The 25,666-nt window shown below is 41.4% G+C and overlaps 1 protein-coding gene across 1 annotated transcript in view; it reads right to left on the bottom strand.

The window, feature by feature from the left end:
* The window catches only part of SIDT1 (SID1 transmembrane family member 1), an 853,551-nt gene that overhangs the window by 490,154 nt on the left and 337,731 nt on the right, over window positions 1–25,666 (bottom strand). Inside the window, exon 12 of the mRNA XM_044073143.1 lies at window positions 25,545–25,666. This exon is cut by the window's right edge and continues 27 nt beyond it. Within this exon, the coding sequence (XP_043929078.1) occupies window positions 25,545–25,666 (122 nt within the window). The remainder of the gene's footprint in view (window positions 1–25,544) is intronic.

Raw genomic sequence — 25,666 nt, 5'->3', positions numbered from 1 at the left:
ACAAAACCCTACTTCTAATGCTAAACTAAAGCTCACATATAGTACTATGTATGCACTTACCTTAACCCGCACCTTAACCCTAAGGTCCGTAACTATTGCACAACTACGTTAAGGAGCTATACCCAAACAAAATAAATAATCCACATACATACACTTAACAAAACCCTACTTCTAACCCTAAACTAAAGCTTACATATATTACTATGTATGCACTTCCCTTAACCTGCACCCTAACCCTAAGGTCCGTAACTATTGCACACTTACCTTAAGGAGCTATACCGAAGAAGGGCCAACTATGATGATTCAACATTCTGAATTTTGTGCTTCAGGACATTCAGGGTTTTCGCAATTCGCTCAATATGTGTATCCGTATTCACGCAATTGCGGTTTCATGGTTGTAATAGGTAACCCCTTAAGCTCAACGCCAAAAAATGTGTCGTCATCCCCTTTGGGAAAAACTCAGTTCCCATGAATTACCATATCGACGGTAGTCCACTGAACACAGAAAGCATTATAAGAGATCTGGGAACACAGGTTGCTTTTGACCACCACATTGCCACTGTAGTCAGAAAGACCTTCTGTGTGGCACATCTCATTACTAAGGGTTTTGCATCCAGGAAGAAAGAGATCATTGTCTCCCTCTACTCTTCCCTCATTAGGCCAGTCATCGAGTACAATGCCCCATTTGGCATGTACCTCACTAGACATCTGCAACAACTGGAAAGGCTGCAAAAGTACCTCACAATGATGATCCTAGGCCTTAAACATTTGCCCTATATGGAGAAAGAAGAAAAAAAAATACATGAAACCACTGTGAAGAGAAAGGAAACACAGGTAAAACACAGGCTCCCAATGGTCAATGGTTGACCATTGGGAGCCTGTGTTTTACCTGTATTTGTCCTATATGGACAGACTCAAAAACTCTATTGTCTGTCGCATATCGCCTACTTAGAGGCGATCTCTGCTTGACTTACAAAGCCATGTCTGACCCAGCTCTGTTAGAAATGCTAAATCTGAAGAAATCCCAATCCTTCTGCACCACACACTCCAGAGACCACAACTCATTACCACAATCAACAGAACATGCTGGAGGGACAGGTCCATAACACAGAGACTGCCCATGCTATGGAATAGACTTCCCACACATGTCAAACAGAGCACCTCACTGGCCCTCTTCAATTGAAATCTTGATGAGTGGATGGGAAATAGAAAATTCACCCCGGGGATCACTCTAGTGGCTCTACTCGACAGAGGCACTGGGAACTAATGTCGGGTGGCACGATGCCAGGGTAATCTTAAATCCTATGGGCTAGGCTTGTAAAGGCTCCAGGGCCATTAGCCTAGTACACACCTATGAACCTATGAACCTCACAAGACCCAAATCTAGTTAAAGTTTTAAAACATGAGGAGAATAAATGTAAGATGACTTCCCTGCTTAGTTTGGCAGAAGCATATTGGTGTCAAGTGGGAATGAAAATCAAACCAGAAGCAGATAAAAATCAGGCAGCAACTCAATATGCCAAAAAACAAAAGAAAGAGTACAAAGTGAAGGATTAGATGAGAAGGCAAGAAATGTGTAAAATGCATAAATATAGTTGCAAGTATAGAAAACTCTTGGAACAACCTCATGTTGATCAGGATCGAACACATGGACGGTTAAGTAGAGGTGAATTTAAACCAAATGACAAGGTTAATATTGGTTGCCCAAGACAGTGGACTATGTACACATTGGTTTCCAAAGTCCTTTGAACATGTGGGAGAAACAGACAAATGTAGGTTTTATAACATAGAATTGGAAACAGTTGCACATCTTGTTGCTGGTTGTGATATACTAATGGCAGAAGGACTGTATACTGAAAGGCATAATAATGTGGCAAGACTGTTGCATTGGAGATTGTGCAAACATTATAATACTGAAGTAGCTGAAAAACATTGGAAACATCAGCTACAAAACATTATAGAAAACTGTGAAGTTTATATCACATTGGATCACCCATTACCAACAGATCCAAAAACAGATGTGAGAAAAACAGATATAGTAGTCCATGAAAAGAAGACAAAAGTAGCATTGATCATTGAAACTGCTACACCCAGAGAATACAGTGTCTTACGTACAGAGAGACACAAAGTCATAAAACACCAGGATTTGTAGGCAGAAATGAGGGCAATGTGGAAGAAGGTTACCAACACAGTTCCAATAGTAGCAGGATTAACGAGTCTTATAAAAAAAAAAAGAATTTACAATCCTCGGGTCTCCACTGAAAATAGGCTCTGTCCTAGTCAGACTTTCCCAGTCAACAAATGGTAAATAAAATAAATAAAATAAAATAAATAAATAAAATTTAGCTATGTTATTGACACGTAACTGCATATAAATTGCAGATGGAGTAATTACTGGGGACATTGCGGGTACTGCAAAGAGCACGTCTAGCTAACATCAAAGACCGAAACAATACTAATTTCATGAACTTTAATCATACTTTGACTTCGGAATGGGGTCCGTTCCTGTCATGGTATTAGAAACCTAAAAGACTTGGAAAAATTAAAAACCTTACATGACAGTATAGACTGGTAATAGCTTTCCTAATGCACATCCCTAACTGCCTTGCTGAAACAAATTACAACAAAAAATATCTCCAGCAGAGTATAGCTGGAGTTTTTTAAGGCGGTCAGCATAGGGCATCTGCTTTAGGCCTGTGATTCTTTTATTGAGGTGTTTCTGCAGCCTTTCCAGTTGTTGCAGATGTCTTGTGAGGTACATACCAAATGGGGCATTGTACTCTATGATGGGTCTAATGAGGGATGAGTACAGTGGGATAATGACCTCCTTTTTTCTGGATGAAAAGCCCTTAGTGATGAGGTGTGCCACGTAGAAGGATTTCCTGACTGTTGTGGCGATGTGGTTATCGAAGGTGAGACCACTGTCCACCTGTGTTCCTAAGTCTCTTATCACACTTTTGGTGTTTAGTGTACTGCCACCTATGTGGTAATTCATGGGTACATGGTTTTTCCCAAAGGGGATAACTATACATTTCTTGTGATTGAGCTTGAGCCCCTGGCTCTGGCACCAAGCATCTGTTTCTGTAAGGCCCTTTTGTAGAATATCCACATAATTTGGGGATTCAATAATGGCTCCCAGTTTGCAGTCATCTGCAAACTTTGTTAGCCAGAGTCCCTTAGTGTTGGCCTGTACTTCAGAGAAGTAGATGCCAAACAAGAGCAGTCCCAGGACTGACCCCTGAGGTACTCCACTTGTCACTTGTCTGGAGTTGGATTTGGAGTCGGCTACTTTTACAGTGTGGATTCTGTCAGTAAGCCACTTGGCAACTCATCGAGTGACATAGGGATTTATGCCCAGTTTAGTAAGTTTATCTATGATTCCAGAGTGGGGGATGGTGTCGAAGGCCTTGGCGAGGTCCAGATAGACTGTGTGGACCACCTTACTCTTGTCCACAGCTCTGCAGACTGATTCAAAGAAGTCAATCAGGTTCAGGAGACACGATCGGCCCTTCACGAACCCAAACTTGGTGGGGTCCAGTGTTTGAAGGTTGCCAATGTCTTTGTTTATAAGTTCCATGATAATACGTTCCATGCCCTTGCAGATCAGGCTCGTCAGACTGATAGGACGGTAGTTCCCAGGATCCAAGGTTTATTCCCCCTGGTAGAATGGGATAACTGTAGCTGTATGCCACTCAGTGGGCACAAAGCCTGAGATGAGGCTATGATTAAACACGACACTTAGGTGAGGTGCCAGTTCATTTTGTAGTTCATGTAGTACACAGCCCAGGATGTCATCTGGTTCCATGAATGCTGTATTCTTAGCTTTGGAGAGTGCGATTTTTACCTGTGTGGCTGTGATGACCAGAATTTGGCAATCTTTCAGTATTGAGATGGGCCCTTTAGGGGGTGAGAGGGGGGTAAAGTTGGCACTGAATTGATCTGTCAGGATAGTGGCAATGTCCTTCGGATCAGTATATTTAATGTAATTCTGTTGTAGCTCAGAGCATATCTGAGCATTGTCATTTAGATTCTTGACATAACTATAGAATGCCTTGTGGTTGTTTTTGGAATCTTTGGCGATTTTATTTTTGTAACTAGCTTTGGAGGATTTTAAGAGGGATGTCAGCCTCTTACTGAGGCTCGTAATGGAGTTTTTTGCATCCTGGGATTTTCCTCTTTTCTGCTATAGTTTCTTCCTTCTGTTGTATAGTTTGTTTATGACTGGGGATCACTAGATTGGCATCCTTTTTTTGGAGGAGAGCATCTTGATTCTATTTGAGATGGCACAATTCAATTAACGAGTGGATGTGCTCATACAGTGCTTTAGTGTAGGATACGGCAGTCGAACTTTCAGTTCCCATCTGCATGGGTGTCATGAAGTTTGTCACTTTTGACTTGAGTAGCATGAAGTTGGCCTTGAAGAAGTTTTTTATGGATGTTTCCTTACTGGGGGGTGGGGGTGGGATGTGGATGTCAAAAGTGATTATCTTACGGTTAGACCTAACCAATGAGGGGGTGAACACTGGTGTGGAGCATCGATTTCCCATGTTAGTAATGACCAGGTCCAGGATATTGGAGCCCCTGGTGGGACTATGGATTAGTTGATCCAGGCAAAGGTGTTGGTACATTTGTAGTTTTCCCAGTTAATGGCAGGGTAGTTGAAATCACCCAGTATTAGGGTGTATGGTTGTATCTTAATATTTTCCAGTATGTTTAGAAAGGTGTAGTGAGAATCTTGGGGCATGGTGGGGGATCTGTGGCAAGCTACAATTTGGATTGCAGTCTTACCCAGTGTTAGTTGCACCTGGGGAATTTCTGATGCATTGTGTTGGGCAACTAGCCTGAAGATGTGAATATCCTTGGTGAATATGGACACTCCTCCACCTTTAGTGTTTCGGTCCTGGTTTGGTGGCCGAAAAGTGTAGTAAGAGTTGTAGCCTGGTATTGCAGGGGTGCTCTCTGGAGCCTTGAACCAGGTCTCAGTTACTGCACAGATATCTATGTTCTCCATTTTTAGGAGTGCCTCAAGAGAGTGTATTTTGAGGTTTAGACTTCTAGCATTGAGTAGCATTACCTTCAGATTTTCCATATTTGTACCTGTTACGGTGATGGTTTTGTCCTTTGAGCCTTCCCTAAAAAAAGGCACTATAGGGGGTGGCAAGAGCCTTAGCCAGTAACCTGAATCCCAGGGGCGACAGGTGCAGACCATCTCTAGCAAGGCATCATGGTTTGTCGATCATGTCGTCCCAGGCAGACAGATACTGGATCCCATTTGAATGACACCAGAAGCTTAGCCAATTGTTGAAGTCGATCATTTTGTCCTTATACTGTGGTATCATTCTGGGGGAAGGCAGGATGCTACTCAGGGCTAGGGTCATACCTGCCTGGGTCAAATGATCCAGGAGCTCTTCCATGTCTCTTTTCATGTAGTCCAGGGAAGTACATCTCAAGTCATTAACTCCAACATGGACAATGACAGAGTCGTATTTGTAATTGTTGTGGAGTGACTTGAGTGCATGCATTATGTGGTGGATCCTGGCACCCAACAGGCAGCTGACTGTAATTTTCACCTTGTTTAGCCTGGTGAGTGGGACATCAGTGTGCCTGACTATAGAGTCACCTGCGACTAAAGTGTTGGGTGCGTTGTCTTGCCTTAGGGGCTGTTGTTGGGTGGCACACTGGTGTTGGGAGCTATGTGATACTTTGGTTGTGATCGGTGTATGTTTGCATTTCAGCTTCGGAGGTCCTTTTTGCTTGGACAGGTTAATGTTAAGGGCCTCCATATATGTGTGCTTAGTGTTGCTATGTGTGGGTATTGGTGGTGAGAGTTTTGAAGGGCTATGTGTTGTTTGAGGTGTAGTGCAGGTGTTAACCTTCTCATCTTGATTGTCTAGCACAATCTTGGCTGGAGAAAGCTTTGCTTCCAGTTTGGCTATGTAAGTGCATCTTTCACAGGTTGCAGTGTTGGGTGGTAGGAGGAGAGGGTTGTCTGTGTACGTGAGGCAATTGCTGCATTGCCCCAGTATGCCCAGATTCACCAGGTGGACAGGAGAAATCACTGGAAGCTGACCCTTGGACATGCCTGGTTAGGTGCTTTTTTTCCCTTACCTTGGCAAGGTACTTTGCAATTATAGGCTGTTTAGCGCCTATGATTAATTTCTCCTTATTAACAAGGAGAGTTGAGTGCTTGTATCAGTTTAAGGCTTCCTAGTGCTTTCCAGCAGGTTTTAGAGCAAGTGCTAGTCACAGGCACTCCAACCAGAAAGAGTCAGGAGTCAATGCACTCTGCTCCTACTCTTACCAGGATCAGAATATAAGCACAGATTCTAAGCTGTCACCTATAAAGCAGTTGTTAACCTTTCTGGTGATCAGAAGTCTCCAGGAAATAATGTAACTGCACTCCTTCTCTCACCAGGAGAAAATAGAGGCACTAATCCCAAGATGACTAGTGAGAGGCAGAATGTGGGCTCTCAAATAACTGGTGGTCTTGCAATAGATGCTTAAAGGTAAGATGAAAAAAATGGTTTATCCTAAACACTGCAGTGTGCACTAGAGGGATTAGATGTGAAAGTAGGTAACTTAAGTTTCACCTGTAAGTTTTAGTGGAGAGCCACTATTTTTTAAAACAGCAAGATAGATTGAAAGGGGTGGTCACTTTTGTATTCTGGTACTATGGAATACAGTAGAATGGCCAATAAATGTAAATAGTTGAAGAGGGAGTGATTTCACAAAATGATAATTTTGTGCTTACTCACACAAGCCAGTAAAAGCAGAGAGGAAATGAGATATATGGTCAAATTAACATAAGGTAAGGCAACTAGAAAGACAGTGGTGTTTAAAAACACAACAGTAACCGGGTGGGAACAATTTTTGTCTGACTCACAAGAGAAAGAGCTGTGGTCGCTTTTCAAGTTTTAATATGCAGTTAAAAGCAGAATACAAGTAAAACACAAGGTAAAGAAAACAAATCACAGTATTCAAAATAGAAAAAGGCAATAAAGTAATACAAAATACAACAAATAAAAAGAAAACTAACCTTTCCCTCAAAGCAAATTAATTAATTGTAGAGTGGTTGTTGCTGGACCTAAAGAGTACCATGTCATCTGTAAGAGGATGAGTTGTGTAGTAGGAAGGTCATGAGAGAGTTTGTTAATGAAAAGAGAACAGAATAGAAGACAGAAGAGAGAACTTGAAGATATGCCCTTTGAAAGAGGTGTGGGCTAAGAAAAGAATAGCGTAATTTACCTGTGACAAATATTTTCAACAAGAAGTATTGGAACTAGGAGATGGATGTGTTACTAATACCATTGTTCTGCAGAGAAAGAAGGAATTAGTGACTGACAAATAAATAACTATTTAAAAATCAAAGGCTTTTTGTCAGGTCAGTGAATATTGCTCCTGTCAAGTTACTTTGTCCATGCTGAGGAGAATGTCATCAGTTAGCCACTAAAGTACCATCACTGTACTATGATATTTCCAGAATCTATTCTGCTTTAGGATAATAAGATGGTATTGTTGAGTAAGTTGGATACAAGTGATTTTTTCTAGCACTTTAGCCAGAGTGGGTAGGATGGAAATAGCATGAAATTATGAGGTGTTTTGAGGTTAACATTGTTTTTACAGGGGGCTAATGAGTGCTGTTTTCTCAAGCTCTGGTATTATATTTTGTGTCAAACAAAGATTAAAGAAGTGATGAAAAGGCTGAGTTAGAAATTCACTGCAGTGATAGATAAAACAGGGAAATATATGGTCCGAGCCTGGGGACTGTTTGTGGGCATGTTTTTAAGTAGGTTACTTATTTGTTTACATGACATTTTTTTAAATAGAAAGGGGATGAAGGGAGCAGGCTCTGGTAGAGAGAAGAGGATAATAGAGGGAAGAGGAAATGCTGCTAGTAGTTTGGGGGGGGGGGAGTAAACTCTGTGACAAAGTGCAGGTGACTGCTTCTTGATTAGTCTGGATTAGGTTTAGAGAGTATTCCCTGTAAGAGGATTTGCATTCAGTGAACAGATAGATTGACCTCATGCCAGCAGTGTTTGAATTTATTTAAAATAGAAAGTTGTTTGATTTTGAGGTAGTTTGCTTTGTGCCTCCATGTGGATTGCTTAGCCAAGTTCCATAGTTTGGTAAAGGCAGCATGGTTGCCAGCATTGGATTGTTTTTCCATGACTGCCAGGCTTCATCCCTTAATTTTTGAAGAGATTTAAGCTCTTTACTGAACTATGGAGTTTGCTCTGTTTAAAAATATGTTTTACCATGAAGAAGAAATTATCCTTGAATTCAAGAAGTATTTGGGTTACAGTCATAGCTGTTACATTACGGTCTTGGGTGTTCAGTATGATAGACCAGTTAAAGGTTGTCAGATGGCTTTTCAGCTTGTTTTTATTTTGTGAAGGAGATTAGTCTGGCGGAGATTTTAGATACTGATTGCTGATCTGAAAGATGATTGGTGAGTGATCACTAAAGATAGGGGGAAGAATGGAAATATTTAATACAGGTGATTAATAGGTCAATAGTTGAGTGGTGTTGAAAAGCAGATTTGCATGGGTTCTGTGATTAACTGTAAGTGGTCCTTGTTTGCTAGAAACTCATAAATCCCAGGATAATCAGATGTTTCTGTTGCAGAGCCCTTTCTTATTGAAGCTGTTAGCTGAGACTATTTCACAGATTAGAAATTTAAATTTAGAAAGAGATGAAGAAGATGAGGTTATTTGGGTTCCTATCAGTTTGTCGAAACCTCAGCAGTTCGAACACCATATGTTCAAACTGTGAAGTTCGAAAACTGATTATCGTGAAGCCACAGAACACGAAATTCTTTCCCAAGGAAAGAATTTGGTGGGCCGTTTCTGCGGCTTCACTATTCCCTCCACTGTGGCGCGAAGGTTACAGACCTGGTTAAGGTAAGTGTGCGAAAGGACTGGGTTAAGTTGAGTGTGCGATAGTTATGGACCTTAGGGTTAGGGAGCGGGTAAGGTGAGTGTGCGATAGTTACAGACCTTAGGGTTAGGGAGCAGGTAAGGTGAGTGTACGATAGTTACGGACCTTAGGGTTAGGGTTTGGGTTAAGGTAATTGGATAGATAGTAGTGTATGTACGGTTTAATGTAGGGTTAGTAGCAGGGTTTTGTGAAGTGTATATGTGTGGATTATTTATTTTGGTATGCTTGTGTTGTGTGTGTTTTCTTGGAACAGCGATTATTTCCCTGGGAAAAAAATCGCTGTTCTAAGCCTTCAAAGGTTTTGCACTTCAAGGTTAGAAGTTCGAACATATGGTGTTCGAACTTCTGCCGTTTCGTTGAAGTGATATAGACCCCGTTATTCTGTTGCTATAAGTAAGGGCTTTTCTTGGTGGTGAATTTTAGGAGGACCCATTTGGGGTTTCTGTCTGTTATAATGTTGCCTTTTGTTAAGACAGTGGGCATAGAATGGCTTTTGTATAGTAATAGCTTACTCCTTTCCTATTACCAGGTGTTGCATCATACTCATAATTGTATGAGGGTTTGGAGGAATTTATACTGATTTTAATGTTACCTTCAGTATAAACCACCCAAACATGAGCAGTCCGTACTGTGAATCTATGTGTAAAATGCTATGTCTTTTTTAAGTGTCGGAGGTTTAATACCATGAATAATAATAATGAAATAGTTATCTTCATCTATTTCATAGGGTCATAGGTTAGTACTAGGCTATCGGCCCTAGGGCCTATACAAGCCTAGCCAGAACAAGTCCCTGGATATTTTTCTTTAGATTGTACAAGGCAAATGTTGTTTTTAATCGATGCATTTTCTTTGACTGAGACTATATGCTTTTCACTAGATCCCATTTCTGTTTTTCTGATCCTGGACATATGATTTATTTATTTAGTGACATTTGTTTACTGGGAAAGTCTAATTGGGTAATAAATAAATACCCAAGTTCAGCCAAGGCACAGGGACAAAAGCTCCAGAGTGTTAAATAATTATGAATACAACACTAGTACAAATGTAATTAAAAAACATATGTGCATACAGTTTGGTAGTGGAATACATGGGATACAATAAAGTGTGAGGAGAAACCAATGATGTAAAGTATGATGATTAAATATGACAATCAGTACATACAAAAGTATTACCTACAAGTATAGCCTACTTTCCTAGGAAATAAAAATAAATAGATACAAGTCCACCTTTAGAGTAGAGAGGGCAAGTGTTGAAAGGTATAGATAGCATGATGAGACATTAGGTTAGTAGGAATGTATTTATATATTAATATAGAACATACAGCTGAGGTAAATGGGCATAGCCATGAGTTAGCGAGAAATTCTTTGAGAGAAGATTTAAATACATGAAACCTAGATGTAGTTCTGTTTGAATATGGGATACAGTTTCATATTCAGTGTGAGTATATACTTTGCACCATACTCTTTTTTTAGCTTTAGGTTTTTGTTTTGAGAGCACAGAAGGAAATTTGGGAGATGGTGATGAAGTACTAAAGAAACTGAGGGGCAGGTAGAGGGGTTATATACTATTTTATGGGTTAGAAGAAGTTGCATACGGACTAGCTGAAGTGGGAGTTCTAATCAGTTTAGAGCATGTAATTCTGAGCAATGATGAGCTTTATGTGGCAGGTTAGCTGCAAATCTAGCTATCTTATTATAGCATTGATCCAGCTGTGATTTAAGAGAGATCTGGATGTTAAGCAAAACAGGTGAGTCATACAGAAGAAAGAGTAAAGGCTATGTGTTAGCTAGAGTGAGTCTACTAGAATGAGTAAGACATGTTTTGCTGTATATAGTAGACCTAGCTTTTGATTAGTTATTTTTATACAGTTTTGCATGTGAAGATCAAACTTTAAGTTGTCATCTATAGTGACTCCAAGCAATTTGGAATGGGTAACTACTTCAATATCTGTATTGTTTAAAGAGGTAGTGTGAAAGTTTATTTTAGCATTGGCATGGGAGTTTGGAAAACATACTTGTAGTTTAATCTTTTTGGAATTAAGTAAAAGTTGGTTTTGATGTAGCCACAGTTTAACTGAGGTGAAGACATTTTGTGTCATGGATTGTAGTTGTAGTGGGCTGTCAGGTGAGCAGATATGAATTGAGTCATCTGCATTTTAAATAAGGCAAGTTTGCTGAGAGGAGGTATATAGGTTATTGAGGAAAATGTTAAAGGGCATTGGACCAAGAATGAAGCCTTAAGGAACATCTATTTTAACTAGGAGAAAAAGAAGAGAGCCATTTGACAGATTGATATCTTTCAGATACGTAGCTAGAGAACCATAGAAGAGCTGATTTGGAAAAGCCCATAAAGGACATTTGAGCAGAAGTTTCTCATATGAAACTGTCAAAAAACGCTTTTAAGAGATCTAGAACATCAGAAGAGATAAACTTTCCTTTGTCTCTAGCCTTATTAATGGTGTTGACAAAGTTGAGAAGCACTGTAGTGGTGCTGTGGCCTGATCAGAAACCATGTTGTGTTGGGGTTAGGAGATCATTTTGCAAGAGGTACTGAAGGGGTTGCTTATGAATACACCTTTCAAGGATCTTAGAAAGGGGACCAAGATGGCAATTGGCCTAAAGTTAGAGATTTCAGAGGAGTTACCACCTTTATGGAGGGGAATAATGCAATTTTATTTACACAGGGCAGGAACATGGGAATCTTGAATAGACACATCAATGAGAATTGAGACTGGGTACTCTAAACAGTCTGCAGTGAGCTTAAGGTACTCAGCAGGAAAATCATCATCAGAAGAACTTTAGTAACTGTTTCACATATGACATTGACACAGGTTGGAGAATGAAGGCATGGATGTCAGGACTAGTAGAGTTTTATAGGTTCATAGGTTCATAAGTCTGTACTAGGATAATGGCCCTGGAGCCTTTACAAGCCTAGCCCATAGAAGTGCCCTGGCATCGTGCCACCTGATGTTAGTTCCCAGTGCCTCTATCAAGTAGTGCCACTGGAGTGATCCCCGGGGTGAACTTTCTATTACCCATCCACTCATCAAGATTTTTCTTGAAGCTGGACAGCGAGGTGCTCTGCTTCACATGTATGGGAAGTCTATTCCAGAGCATGGGCAGTTTCTGGGTGAGAAACCTGTCCCTCCAGCATGTTCTGTTGATTGTGGTAATTAGGTTGAGGTCTCTGGAGCATGTGGTGTGGAGCAATTGGGATTTCTTTAGATGTAGCATTTCTAATAGAGCTGGGTCAGCCATGGCTTTGTAAGTCAAGCAAAGATCGCCTCTAAGTAGATGATATGAGACAGAGAATAGCTGGAGTCTTTTGAGTTTGTCCATGTACAACGTGTTTAATGCCTTGGATCCTCTTCATGAGGTATTTTTGTAGCCTCTCCAGCTGTTGCAGGTGTCTAGTGAGGTACATGCTAAATGGGGCATTATATTCAACGATTGGTCTAATGAGGGAAGAGTAGAGAGACAATGACCTCTTTCTTCCTGGATGCAAATCCCTTGGTAATGAGATGTGCCACATAGAAGGACTTTCTGACCACAGTGGTAATGTGGTGGTTCATAGGTTCATAGGTTCATAGGTTCATACTAGGCTATCTGCCTGAGGGCATTTACAAGCCTAGCCCATAGTTTTGTGGCTTACGCCACCCCTTTAGTATGGGGAACTATACCCATTATTTTGCTGTGCCTCTGTTGAGCAGTGACACTGAGGTAATCCCTGGGGTATATCTGCGATCTCCCATCCATTGGTCAAGATTTCTCTTGAACAAGGCCAGCGAGGTGCTCTGCCTCACATATACCGGGATTTTATTCCACAGCATAGGGAGTCTTTGGGTGATGAATCTATCCCTCCAGCACGTCCTATTAATAGCCGTGTCGAGGTTTAAGTCTCCCACCCTTGTGGCTCTGACGGATCTAGATTTTTTGAGGTGAAGCATATTCATCAAATCTGGGTTTGACATGGCCTTGTATGTTAGGCAAAGGTCACCTCTGCGCAAGCGGTGGCGACTGAATAGAGCTGGAGTTCTTTCAGTCGGGCAGCATAGGACAGATGTTTGAGACCCTTTATCCTTTTGGTGAGGAACTTTTGTAGCCTCTCCAGCTGCTGCAAGTGTCGGGTCAGATACATTCCGAATGGGGCATTGTACTCAATCATTGGTCTGATGAGTGATGAGTATAGGGAGACTATGACCTCCCTTGATCTAGATGAGAATCCCTTCATGATAAGGTGGGCAATGTAGAATGTCTTCCTAACTACTTTAGCTACATGGGTGTCGAATGACAGACTACTATCAACCTGGGTCCCCAGGTCCCTGATAACTTCTTCTGTGCTCAGTGGATTGCCACCTATTTGGTAGCTAGGGGTAACCTTGTTTTTCCCGAAGGGTATGACTATGCATTTTTTGGCATTTAACTTTAGGCCATGGCTCTGGCACCAGTTATCCGTTTCTGTGAGACCCTTCTGAAGGATATCTGTGTCAGATGTGTTTTCTACTATGGCGCCCAGTTTGCAGTCATCTGCAAACTTTGTCAGCCATAACCCTCCTGTGTTTGCTTGTACTTGGAAAAGTAGATGCCAAACAAGAGTGGGCCCAGGACTGAGCCCTGTGGTACACCACTTGTGACAGGCTTTGAGTCTGACATGGCACCAGCAACTCTGACCCTGTGGGTTCTGTCACTCAGCCAGTTTGCAACCCATCTTGTGATGTATGGGTTAACATTTAAGCTGATGAGTTTTCAATGATACCCGAGTGGGGTATTGTATCGAAGGCCTTCGCCAGATCGAGGTAGGCTGTATGGACTGCCTTTCCCTCATCAATGGCTTTGGTGACTGTTTCGAAAAAGTCAACCAAGTTTAGAAGGCATGATCTGCCTTTGACAAAGCCAAACTGGGATGGATCCAAAGTCTGCAAATTCCCTATGTCTTTATTTATGAGGTCCATTATGATCCTCTCCATGGCTTTGCAGATAAGGCTTGTCAAGCTAATGGGCTGGTAATTTCCAGGGTCGGTGGAGGCACCGCCTTTGTGAAGTGGGACCACAGTTGCAGTGCACCAGTCCCTGGGTACGTATCCAGAGGTAAGACTATGATTAAACAGCTGTCCTAGCTGTGGGTTTAATTCCTCGTTGAGTTCGTGGAGCACACAGCCGGGGACACCATCAGGTCCCATGGATGCTGTGTTTTTTGCTTTGGAGAGAGCAGTTCTCACTTGAGCGTTGGAGATGTTTGGGGGGCTACAATCGCTTGGTATAGATATCTCTCCTTTTGGGGAGGGAGAAGTTTGCACTGAACCTGTCAGCCAGTATGTTGGCAATGTCTGTAGGATCAGTAATCTTCACATCATTTTGAACTAGTTCTGAGCATATCTGGGAGTTTCCTCCCAGGTTTCTAACATAGCTAAAGAAGGCCTTATGATTGTCTTTTGAGTCTTTAGCTATTTGTCTCTCAAAATTTGCTTTGGATGATTTTATGAGAGCTCTTAGTTTTTTACTTATAGTGATCAAGGGTGTCTTACCTTTTAAGGATTTTGCTCTATCTTGTAGTAGCTTCCTCCTTTTGTTGTAGAGTTTGTTTATGGCTGGGGTCCACCAGACTGGACGCTTGCCTTTGGTACAAAGAGTCTTTGTTTTGCTTGGGATTGCCTTATCCATGCAGTCCTGCAGGTGCTGGTAGAAGGCATTTGTAAGTGATTCAGCGGCTTGAGTACTTTTTCCGCCGGCTCGGGGGCCTTAAAGGAGACCACACTAGTCTTTAGAAGTGTGAAGTCGGCTTTCGAGAAGTTCTTTACTGTGGTCTTTTTATTTCAGGTGGGGGTGGGATGAGGACCTCCAGCGAGATTAGTTTGTGATCTGATCTCACCAGTGAGGGGTATACTTCGGTGTTGAACATTGTGCTCCCATGTTCGTGATGATGAGATCAAGTATGTTTTCTCCTCTTGTGGGGATGGTGACTAGTTGTTCCATGGCATTTGAGTTTATGAATTCCAGGAACTTTTGGGCTAGGGTGTTTGGGCTTGAGTAGTGTTCCCAGTCTATATTAGGGTAATTGAAGTCACCTAGTATGATGGTGTTTGGTGATACATTTATCCCTCTAGTGTTTTCAGGAAGGCCATGTGAGGTTCCTGAGTTTGTGAGGGTGGCCTGTAACATGCTACAATTTGCAGAGCAGTCTTGCCTATGGTTAATTGCACCTGGATGGTCTCCGATGCATCGTGCGTTGCCACCAGTCTTGAGGTGTGGGTGTCTTTGATGAATATGGATACCCCCTCCTTTCTTGGTATTGTCCGGATTTTGGGGCCGGAACGCATGATAAGAGGTAAAACCTGATAGTGCTGGGGTGCTCTCAGGAGCCTTGAACCAGGTTTCTGTCACTGCACAGACATCGATGTTCTCCATACTGAGAAGGGCCTCGAGTGCGTGCATTTTGAGATTTAGACTTCTGGCATTGAGCAGCATTACCCTTAGTTTTTTCCTTTTTGTGTTCTAGGGTGGTAGGTTTAGAATTTGAGCCTTGCCTAAAAAAGGCACTATGGGGTGGCAAGAGCCTTTGCCAATATCCGGAATCCCAGGGGTGACAGGTGCAAGCCATCCCTTGCGAAGCAGCGTGGCTTGTCCAGCATGTCATTCCAGGCAGACAGACATTGGATCCCCTTTGAATGACACCAGAGTTTAAGCCAATTGTTAAAGCTGATCATCTTATCTCTGTATTGTGGCATCATTCTTGGTGAAGGTAGGATACTGCTCAAGGTCAGGGTCATACCTGCCTGGGCTACATAATCAGAGAGCTCCTCAATGTCTCTTTTCATGTAGTCTAAGGAGGTACGTCTCAGGTCGTTTACACCAGCGTGGACAATGACTGAGTCATATTTGTACCTGCTGTTGAGAGACCTGAGTGCTTGCGTTATGTGGCGGATTCTAGCGCCCAACAGGCAGCTTACTGTGACCTTCTCCTTACTCAGTCTGGTGAGCGGGACGTCAGTGTGTCTGACTATGGAGTCACCAATGACTAGTGTGTCTGGCATTGTGTTTGGCCTTAAGGGCTGTGACTGTTTGACACTCTGACTGTGAGGTCTATGTGTTGCAGGTGTTGTGTTCTGAGGTGGTGGTTGTTTGGGTGTCTGCTTTGGTGGCCTCTGCTGTTTTGGTAGATTTTTGATCAGAGCCGAGTATGTCTTTGTGTGTTTATGTGTATGATTTGAGGTTGTGATGGTACTATGTGAGACTGGGTCTATAGTGTGTGTGGTAACCTTCTCCTCCTGACTGGTCTTGCCAGTCCTATGTTGAGAGAGCTCAGCCTCCAGTTTGGCCGTATAGTTGCATCTCTCGCATGTATTTGTGTTTTGTGGGAGGAGGAGAGGGTTGTCTGTGTACATGAGGCAATTGTAACATTGCCTCAATATTCCCAGGTTCACCAGCTGAGCAGGAGAGGACACTAGCAACTGAGTCAAGTAGAGATGATCTTTTTAGGTATTAGAGAAAGTGCTAGTAACAGGGATGCTTAAAGGTAAGATTGAAAAGAATGCACTCTGCAGTGTGCACTAGAGAAGTTAGATATGAAAGTAGGTAACTTGAGTTTTACCTGTTTAAAAAGTTAAGGTTTAGTGGAGAGTTACTATTTTTAAAACAGCAAGATGGACTGAAAGGGATGGTTACTTTTGTATTTTGGTACTATGAAATACTGTAGGATGGCCAATAAATTTAAATAATTGAAGGGGTGGGATTTCAAAAGTGATGGTTTTGTGATTACTCACATAAGCCAGTGAAAGTAGAGAGAAATGAGATATATGGTCAGATTAACATAAGAGGCGGGCAACTAGAAAGACAGTGGTATTTAACAAGACAACTTAAATGGGTGGGAGAGAGGGAAAAATTCTGCCTGACTCAGAACAGAGAGAGCTGTGGTCTCTTTTGAAGTTTTAATATGCTGTTAAAACAGAATGCAAGCAAAACACAAGATAAAGAAAACAAACTACAGTATTCAAAATATAGAAAGGCAATACAGAAATACAAAACATAACAGCAAACTAACCTTGAAGGAGAAGTTGCTGTCAACCTGTGTCCCCAGATCTCTTATAACACCTTTGGTGTTCAGTGGGCTCCCACTGATGTGGTAAATAGTGGGAACTGAGTTTTTACCAAAGGGGATGATAGCACATTTTTTTGGCATTAAGAATAAGGCCATGGTTTTGACAGCAGTCATTGGTCTCAGTGAGGCCTTTCTGTAGGATGTCTGCATCACTTGGGGAGTTAATAATGGCTCACAGCTTTCAGTCGTCTGCGTACTTGGTCAGCCAGAGTTCCTTTATGTTGGCCTGAACTTCTGAGAAGTAGATGCCAAACAGGAGAAGACCCAGGACTGATACCTGTGGGACTCCACTAATGACTGGTCATCAGTCTGACTTGGAGTCTACTATTTTCTCACTGTGTGTTCTATCTGTGAGCCAATTTGCAACCCACCTAGTGTTATAGGAGTTGATACCTAGTTTGGTGAGTTTATCAATAATTCCCGAGTGAGGAATGGTATCAAAGGCCTTGGCCAGATCGAGGTAGGTTGTATGCACTGCCTTACCTTCACTGTAGCAGTGTGCCATTCGGTAGGGACAAAGCCTGAGGTGAGGTTGTGACTGAACAGGGCACACAGATGTAGTGCCAGTTCCCTTTGTAGTTAATGTAGAACACAGCCAGGGATATTATTGGGTCCCATGGAAGCTGTATTCTTGGCCTTGGACAATGCAGCTTTAACCTGTGCTGCAGTAGTGCTGCATGCCTGGCATTCTTTCAGTATTGTGATTGGTCCTTTGGGGGGAGGGGTAAAGTTGGCACCAAATCTGTTGGCCAGAATGTTGGCAATATCTCTTGGCTCAGTACAGGAGGTACTATTGTGCAGTAACTCAGAGCAAATCTGGGAATTGCCGTGGAGGTTCTAGATATAACTATAGAAGGCTTTGTGATTGCTTTTAGTGTCTGCCACAATTCTGCCTTCATAGTTGACTTTAGAGAATTTGATAAGGGATCTCAACTTTTTGTTGAGGCTAATAAGGGAGTTTTTCCAGTCTCAGTTTCTTCCTTCTGTTGTAGAGTTTATTAATGGCAGGAGACTACCAGATTGGCATCCTTTTTTTGGAGGAGAGCATCTTAGTTCTGTTGGGTAAGGCTAGTTCCATGCACTTATGGACATGTTCGTACAGTGCATTGGTGTGTGATTCAGCAGTCATGCAGCTATTTTCCATTGGCATGGGTGCCATGAAGTTACCCACCTCTGTTTTTAGGAGCCCAAAGTCAGCTTTGGAGAAGTTTTTCAAGGTTGTTACCTTTGCAGGGGGTGTGGGTGAGATGTGGATTTCCATGGTGATTAGTTTATGGTCAGATCTGACCAGGGAGGGATTGACTACTGGTGTAGAGCAACGATCGCCCATGTTAGTTATAACCAGGTCATGGATGTTGCTTCCTCTAGTGGGGGTCAGAATGAGCTGGTCCAGGACATTGGAGCTGATGTATTCCAGGAAGCGTTGGGCCAGTGTATTGGTGCTTGAGTAGTTCTTCCAGTTGATGGAGGGGTAGTTGAAGTCTCCTAGTATAAGAGTGTTGGGTTGGACCTTGATAGATTCCAGGGTACTTAGGAACATGGAGTGAGAGTCTAGAGACATGGTTGGGGACCTATAGCAGGCTATGGCTTGGATCACCATCTTACCCAATGTTAGTTGTACTGAAGTATCTCAGATGCGTTATGCTGGGCTACTAGTCTGGAGGTGTGCATATCTTTTATGAATATGGAGACACCACTGCCTTTGGAGAAATGTTCCATGTTTCAGGGCCGAAATGTGTAGAATGAGTTATAGCCTTTTAGCACAGGGGTGGTTTCTGCCACTTTAAACCAGATCTCTGTTACAGTACAAATGTCGATGTTCTCCATTTTGAAGAATGCTTCGAGCAAGTGCATCTTGAGATTTAGACTTCTAGCGTTGAGCAGCATGACCTTCAGATTGTATTTATTTATAGCTGTTATGGTGGTACTTTGGTCTTTGGAACACCACCTAAAAAAGGCACTCTAGTGGTGGCAAGAGCCCAGTACCCAGAAACCCAGGGGTGAAAGATGCAGTCCATCTCGGGCAAAGGATTGAGGTCTCTCAATCATGTAATTCCAAGCAGACAGATACTGGATCCCCTTAAAATGACACCAGAAACTTGGCCAATTGTTGAAGTCAATAATTTTTTTGTTTGCACTGCATTATTCTGGGTGATGGTAGGATACTGCTCAGGGCTAGGGTCATACCTGCCTAAGACACATAATCAAAGAGCTCCACCATGTCTTTTTTCATGTAGTCCAGGAAGGTGCATCTCAGGTCGTTCACACCCACAGGGATAATGACAGAGTCATACTTGTACGTGTTGTGGAGTGACCTGAGTGCATGTGTTATGTGTTGGATTCTGGCACCTGATAGACAACTGACTGTTACCTTCTCCTTATTCAACCTAGTGAGTGGGACATCTGTGTGCCTCACTATTGAGTCACCTGTGATTAGTGTATTGTTCAAGGTGTTTAGCCTTAGGGGCTTAGGTTGAGGGGCACACTGTGGAGGTGAGCTATGTGTCCTGTGGTTTGTGTTGTTTTGGGGTGGTTGAGTGCGTTTCTGTCTTGGAGGGCTCCGCTTTTTGGGTAAATTTCTAATGAGAGCCTCCGCAAAGGTGGGTGTGTGGTTTGTGTTTTTATGTGAGAGATGTGATGGTAGGTGTTCTGGAGGGCTATGTATTCCATGTGGTGTGGTGCAGGTGTTGACCTTCTCCTCTTTACCAGCTAGTCCGGTCTTGGCTGGAGAGTGTGTAGCTTCCAGTTTGGTGATATAAGTGCATCTCTCACAAGTCTGAGTGTTGGGAGGTAAGAGGAAAGGGTTGTCTGTGTACATGAGGCAGTTGCTACACTGCCTCAGAATGCCCAAGTGCATCAGGTTAATAGGAGAAAGCACAGGGAACTGCCCTTTAATCATGTCAGTAGGGGTGGTCATAACTACTAAGTACTGGAGCTATTTCCGTGAACAACAACTAGTGCTGATGGCACTTAGGTGTGGTACAATAATTTCTACAAAAACCTGTTGAAATGCAAAGTGATTAAGCTATGTGAAGTGCAAGAGAGAAAGAACTAGCAAGATTCAAGGGAAAAACTGAAGGGCACACTTTCTAGTACCAGTAATAGTTTACCTCAGCTTGGCACCGCTATGTGGAGCTTAAACAAGGGTAAACCCACACAAACTTTTAAACCAGAAAGTTGAAAGGGGTGGAAAAACTTCCCAAACGGCCAATAAACTGCAGTTTCTTGGCCAGAAACCACTCCTCTTATGGTAGATAGGCTACCTAATGCTTACTACTCCCACTGATAAGCTAGAAAGCTTCCCTCCAACACAGAAAGGCTTAGGGGGGGCTCAGAAGCTTACAAACAGTTCTGGATACAGCAAATCTGTATCTGGACTAGACTAGTTACAGGAAAGGCAGGAAGTAAGCACAAACACAGTCTTTTAAACCAGAAAGTTGAAATGGATGGAAAAACTGCCTAAACAGCCAATAAACTACAATTTCTGGGCCAGAAACCACTCCTCTTGTGGTAAATAGGCTACCTAGAGCTTACCGCTCCCACTGATAAGCTAGGAGGCTTCCCTCCAACAGAGAAAGTCTTGGGGGCCTCAGCAACTTGCAAACAGTCCTGGATACAGCAAATCTGTATCTGGACTATACTAGTTACAGGAAAGGTGGGATACAAGATTAGTTAGAAGTTTTTTTTTTTTTTTTTTTTTACAGAAAAGCAGCTATAACAGCAGTAAAAACAATTCAAATGCAGTGCAAGCCAGCACAATTGAGTGTGTAGCAGTATTAAAGAAAATACAGTTTAAATAAATGCAATTAAATTCAAAAATGACTAAAAACAAGTGCAGAAAGTAGTGAATTAGGAGAAAGTCAAAATGGAGGCACTTAGAGTACCAGAAAACAATGCCAGCAGATATATAAATAATTCAGTCAAGCAGAAATTAAGACAGTGCAGAACTCTGAAGAGATATAAAGTGCTAAAAATATATACGTATCAGCTCTGTATTTCCAGACTGTTTGTGAAGCACACTCAGTCAGAACACAAGGAGATTCTAGCAATGGTCGTACAACACAGGAAATACACCTCAGGCAATGACAAACAGTTAAGATGGGTTGGCTCAACAAGCCCCACCTGAAACTAACTTCTGAGCTAGCCTGAGAAACAAAGTGCAGACAACAACAAAGGACATAAGCAATACAGCAAATATATGAATAATAAAGCAAACATATAAATACAGGACAATGGAAACTGAGTTGCAAAAAGTGTACTTAGTTTGGAATATAAGATGGGAATAGTTCCAACTCTGATAACCGAAAAGGTGGTGCAATAGTGCTCAAATACCACAAATGAAACAAAGAAAAGCACTACTGTTGTGAGTCCACAAGAACAAAGAAAAGCACTACTGTTGTGAGTCCACAAGAACAAAGAAAAGCACTACTGTTGCGAGTCCACAAGAACAGTTCCAACTCTACTCAGAGAATGCAATGCTCTGAATACCTGGTGGACTTAGGGAGAGCAGGTTTTAATGAGGGTTTGTACACAAAAACCCTATATGTAAAATAGCTAGCCTGAAGCACAAGTGCTAAAACTAAAGCTAAGACACATAGAATAGTAGATAAATTTAATCAGGCTATTAACAAGCAGTAATAAGTGCAGAATAAGAGCACTTGAACACTTAAGAGGATTACACAGAACAGCAAACTAAGATTAAATGGTTGTACAGAGCTAGAGGTAAGAGAGACTATGATGCAATGAAGAAAGTATTACATTTGGTAACTGTTTCTGAGGGGGATAAGCCTGGATAAGGGTTTGGTAGAAAGGAAACTCCAGATGATTTTTCTTAATTGCGCTCCAGAATTTCTTTGGATTTTTTTTATAATTACATTTTGGGTCAGAGTAAATTTTCTTTTGTCTAGGTGATTTAACTTCTTGGTGAGGTTGTGCAACTCCTTGTATAGATGTAATGTTTGAGGGGTATTATCTTTGTGTCACTGGTTCCATGCTTTTTCACGTTTTTGTGTGAGAATTCTTGTAAAATGAGACAGCCAGGGGGGGTTAAATATTTTTTACTGTTTTATTTCTGGCAGGGGCAAGGGTATTTAAATTATTCATGAATATATTGTTGAATTTATTGACAGCTTTGTCTAGGAGTAGAGTTTTGAGTGAATACAGTTGACAGATTTTAGTAGATTATTGAGTGTATCAGGATGAAAGAAAGATTTTGGGTAGTTCTGTGTTGATATTTTTTTTAGCTGTTGGGTGATTTCCCTATTGGTGAATAAGGGTGATGGTCACTGAAGAAATCAGATAGTGCCCCTGAGATAGCTTACTTTCTGGCATCACTGACAAGTATCTAATCAAAGACAGAATTTTTATGATTCATTTAGTTGAGCTGAGTTGAGGAAGAGATCAGTTGTTTGAACACATACAAGTTAGGACTTATAGTTAGTGTGTTAGATGTCACAAATAACCAGTCAATGTTAACCTCACCAAAGATAATGGTTTCAGTATTAATATTTGTAGTTATCCAGCAAAGAATGTCTTCTAATAAGCTAATATTATTACCTGGTGGTATGCAGAGGGCAACTATACAACACTTGGGGTTGGGAGGGTGGCCTAATGGTTAAGGTGTTTGCCTTACAAACATAAGATGCAGGGTTTGAGTCTCACAAGGGATAATTGCCTAGGCTTACAATGACTCGCAAGGGCAGTTAGCCTAGTACTAACCTATGAACTTGCTATGTTTATTAACATTTAGAGGAGAGATAAGACGTTCTGCATTTTGGAAGGTTGGTATGTTAGTTTTGAGGGGTGAAAAACTTAGACAGTTTGAATTATACCAGGCGATAGAATTTCAGAATATTTTACATGGCATTTTAGCCATGTTTCAGTAATGACAGTAATATCTGATGAGCATTGAAGAAACTATGCTTGTAGGTATGTAACTTTGTTTAGAATACTACAAATGTTAATGAAAACAAGGAAAAGTTTTGGGGGGCTATTTTAAGCAGTTAGGGCAGAGGATGGTGGAATGGATGAAGCTTGGGGTCGATGTTGGAATAGATGTCACCACAAAGAGTGATTTTAGAGAAGAGAAGATTAGTTATTTTGAAAGTATATGAATTTATTCCAGATTACGTCAAAATGAACTGAATGCTTAGATGTTCTATATTTGAAAAAGATGAATAGATTGGACATTAAATAAATATGAGGAAATATATATGAAGGAGGGTTTAGCCTGAGTATAGGTAGGGTAGCTGGTAGTGTGTGAGTGTGAATATAGTGTAAAAGTACCTTAATAGGTAGTAAGGTGACCTAAAATGAATAGTAGAGATGTGATGATGCAAAAGGATAACATGCTAGGTACAGAGGACTATGAAGTAGTTAAGGGAAGATTGTAGCTGAATGAAAAGGAAAATATGTTAAAGGAGAAGAAAGGAAAATGGGAAAAATATATGAGAGTCAAAATGGAATGCTGGAGATTCCCAGCAGGGTGTTCCCTTATTAAGGAGATGGTAAAAGGGTGAGATTTTAATAGAGTATAGTCAGAGAACTTTAGAATATATATTGTGTTGTGGGAGGGTGAAACTGTGAATTAAAGGAATAATTAAGAGTGATTAAGTGGGCTATGTATATAATAAAAGGTTTGTGGGTACAGATAGTTTTAGCAGCTTACCTAGTGGCAGTCTTATATACTGTCTGCGGCGAAAAAGATTTTTTCCAACCTGCAAATCCACCTGGCAGAACAGAGATAATTTTATGCAGAAAGCTGGGAAAACTGATGACTTTTGAGACTGGGTAGAAGGGGCAATCTTGCAAGCCTAGTGGCAGTCTTATATGCTGTCTGCACTGAAAATGATAGTGTTGATTGCTGATTAATTTGGCCATACTACACCCCAATATCCTTTGTTTGCCTAAGAGACCCATGTGCTGGAGAAGCTGGTTGGATTGGGAGGGTTAGGAGTGAGTGGTTGATGCTGGCTTGCCCAGCCAGGGTAGATTTTTGGCAAAGACTGCAGCTTTTACAATAAACATGTGAGTATGGTTTGTTGCCAGAGAGAATAGAATCTATATTTAGTACAGAAATGTGCAGAAACAAGCACTCACAAAGGCCCAGCACACCAAGAAGTATACTATTCATTCTGGTCAACATGAGAAGCCTTGGGTGCATCAAAAAGCTCTACTAACCCCTGCTTCATGATGTTAATTATTCCTGGCTTGCAGCTTCCTCCTCTGAGAGAAGGAATGAATGAACCAAGAAAGGATGAAGGGGAAGATATGTCATGATGGATAGTATCAGAAAATTGCCGAGGTGAAGAATGGTGAATATTAATACAAGTAAAATAAATCATGTAAACAACCTGTTTAATACTGGTTCCATGGCTATTCCACTGAGTTACTAAACTTTGTCTCTAGTATACTCCCTTTTACAATTTCCTTTTTGTCACTCTTTGTTCATGCTGTTTGTCAGTCATCAGCCCTCCCCAAGGCAACTGTCCCATTTGCTCCCCATAACTGTTGCAAGGGTAATTAGGGGGGCAGCCATCATCCAGATAGCCATCAGGGGTTGCTCAATGATGTTTTGCTTAAGTTCTACCATTACCACAGGGACACCCAGCTTGTGGAGTGAAAGAGGGATATGGAATTGGCTGATTGTTCTGAACATCCCTGTATGCAGCCAGTCATACCTCCTTCCTGTAGCACATGAAAGTGGTTGGTCTCCAATGCAGAAGTCACACTTCCCTATGTGGTCTCCTCTGTGATTGCAATCCTCATCCCAGGAGAGTCAAGCACGGCATCCTCACTCTTCTCTTTCTCTGCCTGGCTCCTTCATGTTAAGGCCACTGTCTGAGCCCTTTGTAATCTGGGTTACAGTAAGGGTTTGATTCCTCTGTGTTACAGAGCCCGGCATATTTCCGTTTACAGTTACTGAAGGCTGATAAACTGCAGTACAATGTTAATATCATAAAGTTCAAAACTGCTCAACAACTACTTGAATTAGTTTATTACAGCAATTCTTCTGCACAACCGCATGCATCTTGGTCACTTTCTCCATTGTAGAGGATAACTTTGGGCTTCTAACACTCCATTCCTGTTTTCTAAATTTCCTCAACTTATCTTTAAAGTAGCTAATTTTCTTAGGTCATATCATCCAAGTATTCCCTGGTATTATTTTTTTTTTCTTCTAACAAATTTTGAAGTAGAACAATATATTTTACTTTTCCCGTTACTCTGTACCCTGGTTTCTATGAATATCCCAAAAGCACATTTTTCAAACTATAAAAAGGAATACCTTCAGAGCAGAAAACATTTTGCCTAATGTGCATGTTTATTCAACTGTCTAAAAGTTCATATTGCAGATTATATTTTATCTTACAAGAGTCCACTGCAATTTATAACAATCTCATCAACTAAAATTATTAGGGAGAGATGAAGAAAAGGGTCTAAAAGAACAATTGATTTTCCTTTTATATAGTTTAGCAAATAATAAATGTCATTTTAGCTTTCTTCAAACAGTGTACCTTGTTTCTTGCTGCATTTTTGTCATGACTAATATCCTGGAGTGTATCAAAATCGCTGTCCTCATCTACAGAACTGCTTGAACGTGAACAATGGTGAGTTATTTTCCCCAGTGAAGATGCAT

This window comes from Protopterus annectens, chromosome 5.part1 (assembly GCF_019279795.1).
Source record: "Protopterus annectens isolate FY-2018-M chromosome 5.part1, PAN1.0, whole genome shotgun sequence".
Classification (NCBI taxonomy): domain Eukaryota; kingdom Metazoa; phylum Chordata; order Ceratodontiformes; family Protopteridae; genus Protopterus; species Protopterus annectens.
The sequence above is the reverse complement of the archived record's forward strand: the minus strand, read 5'-3'. Positions and strand labels throughout refer to the sequence as shown.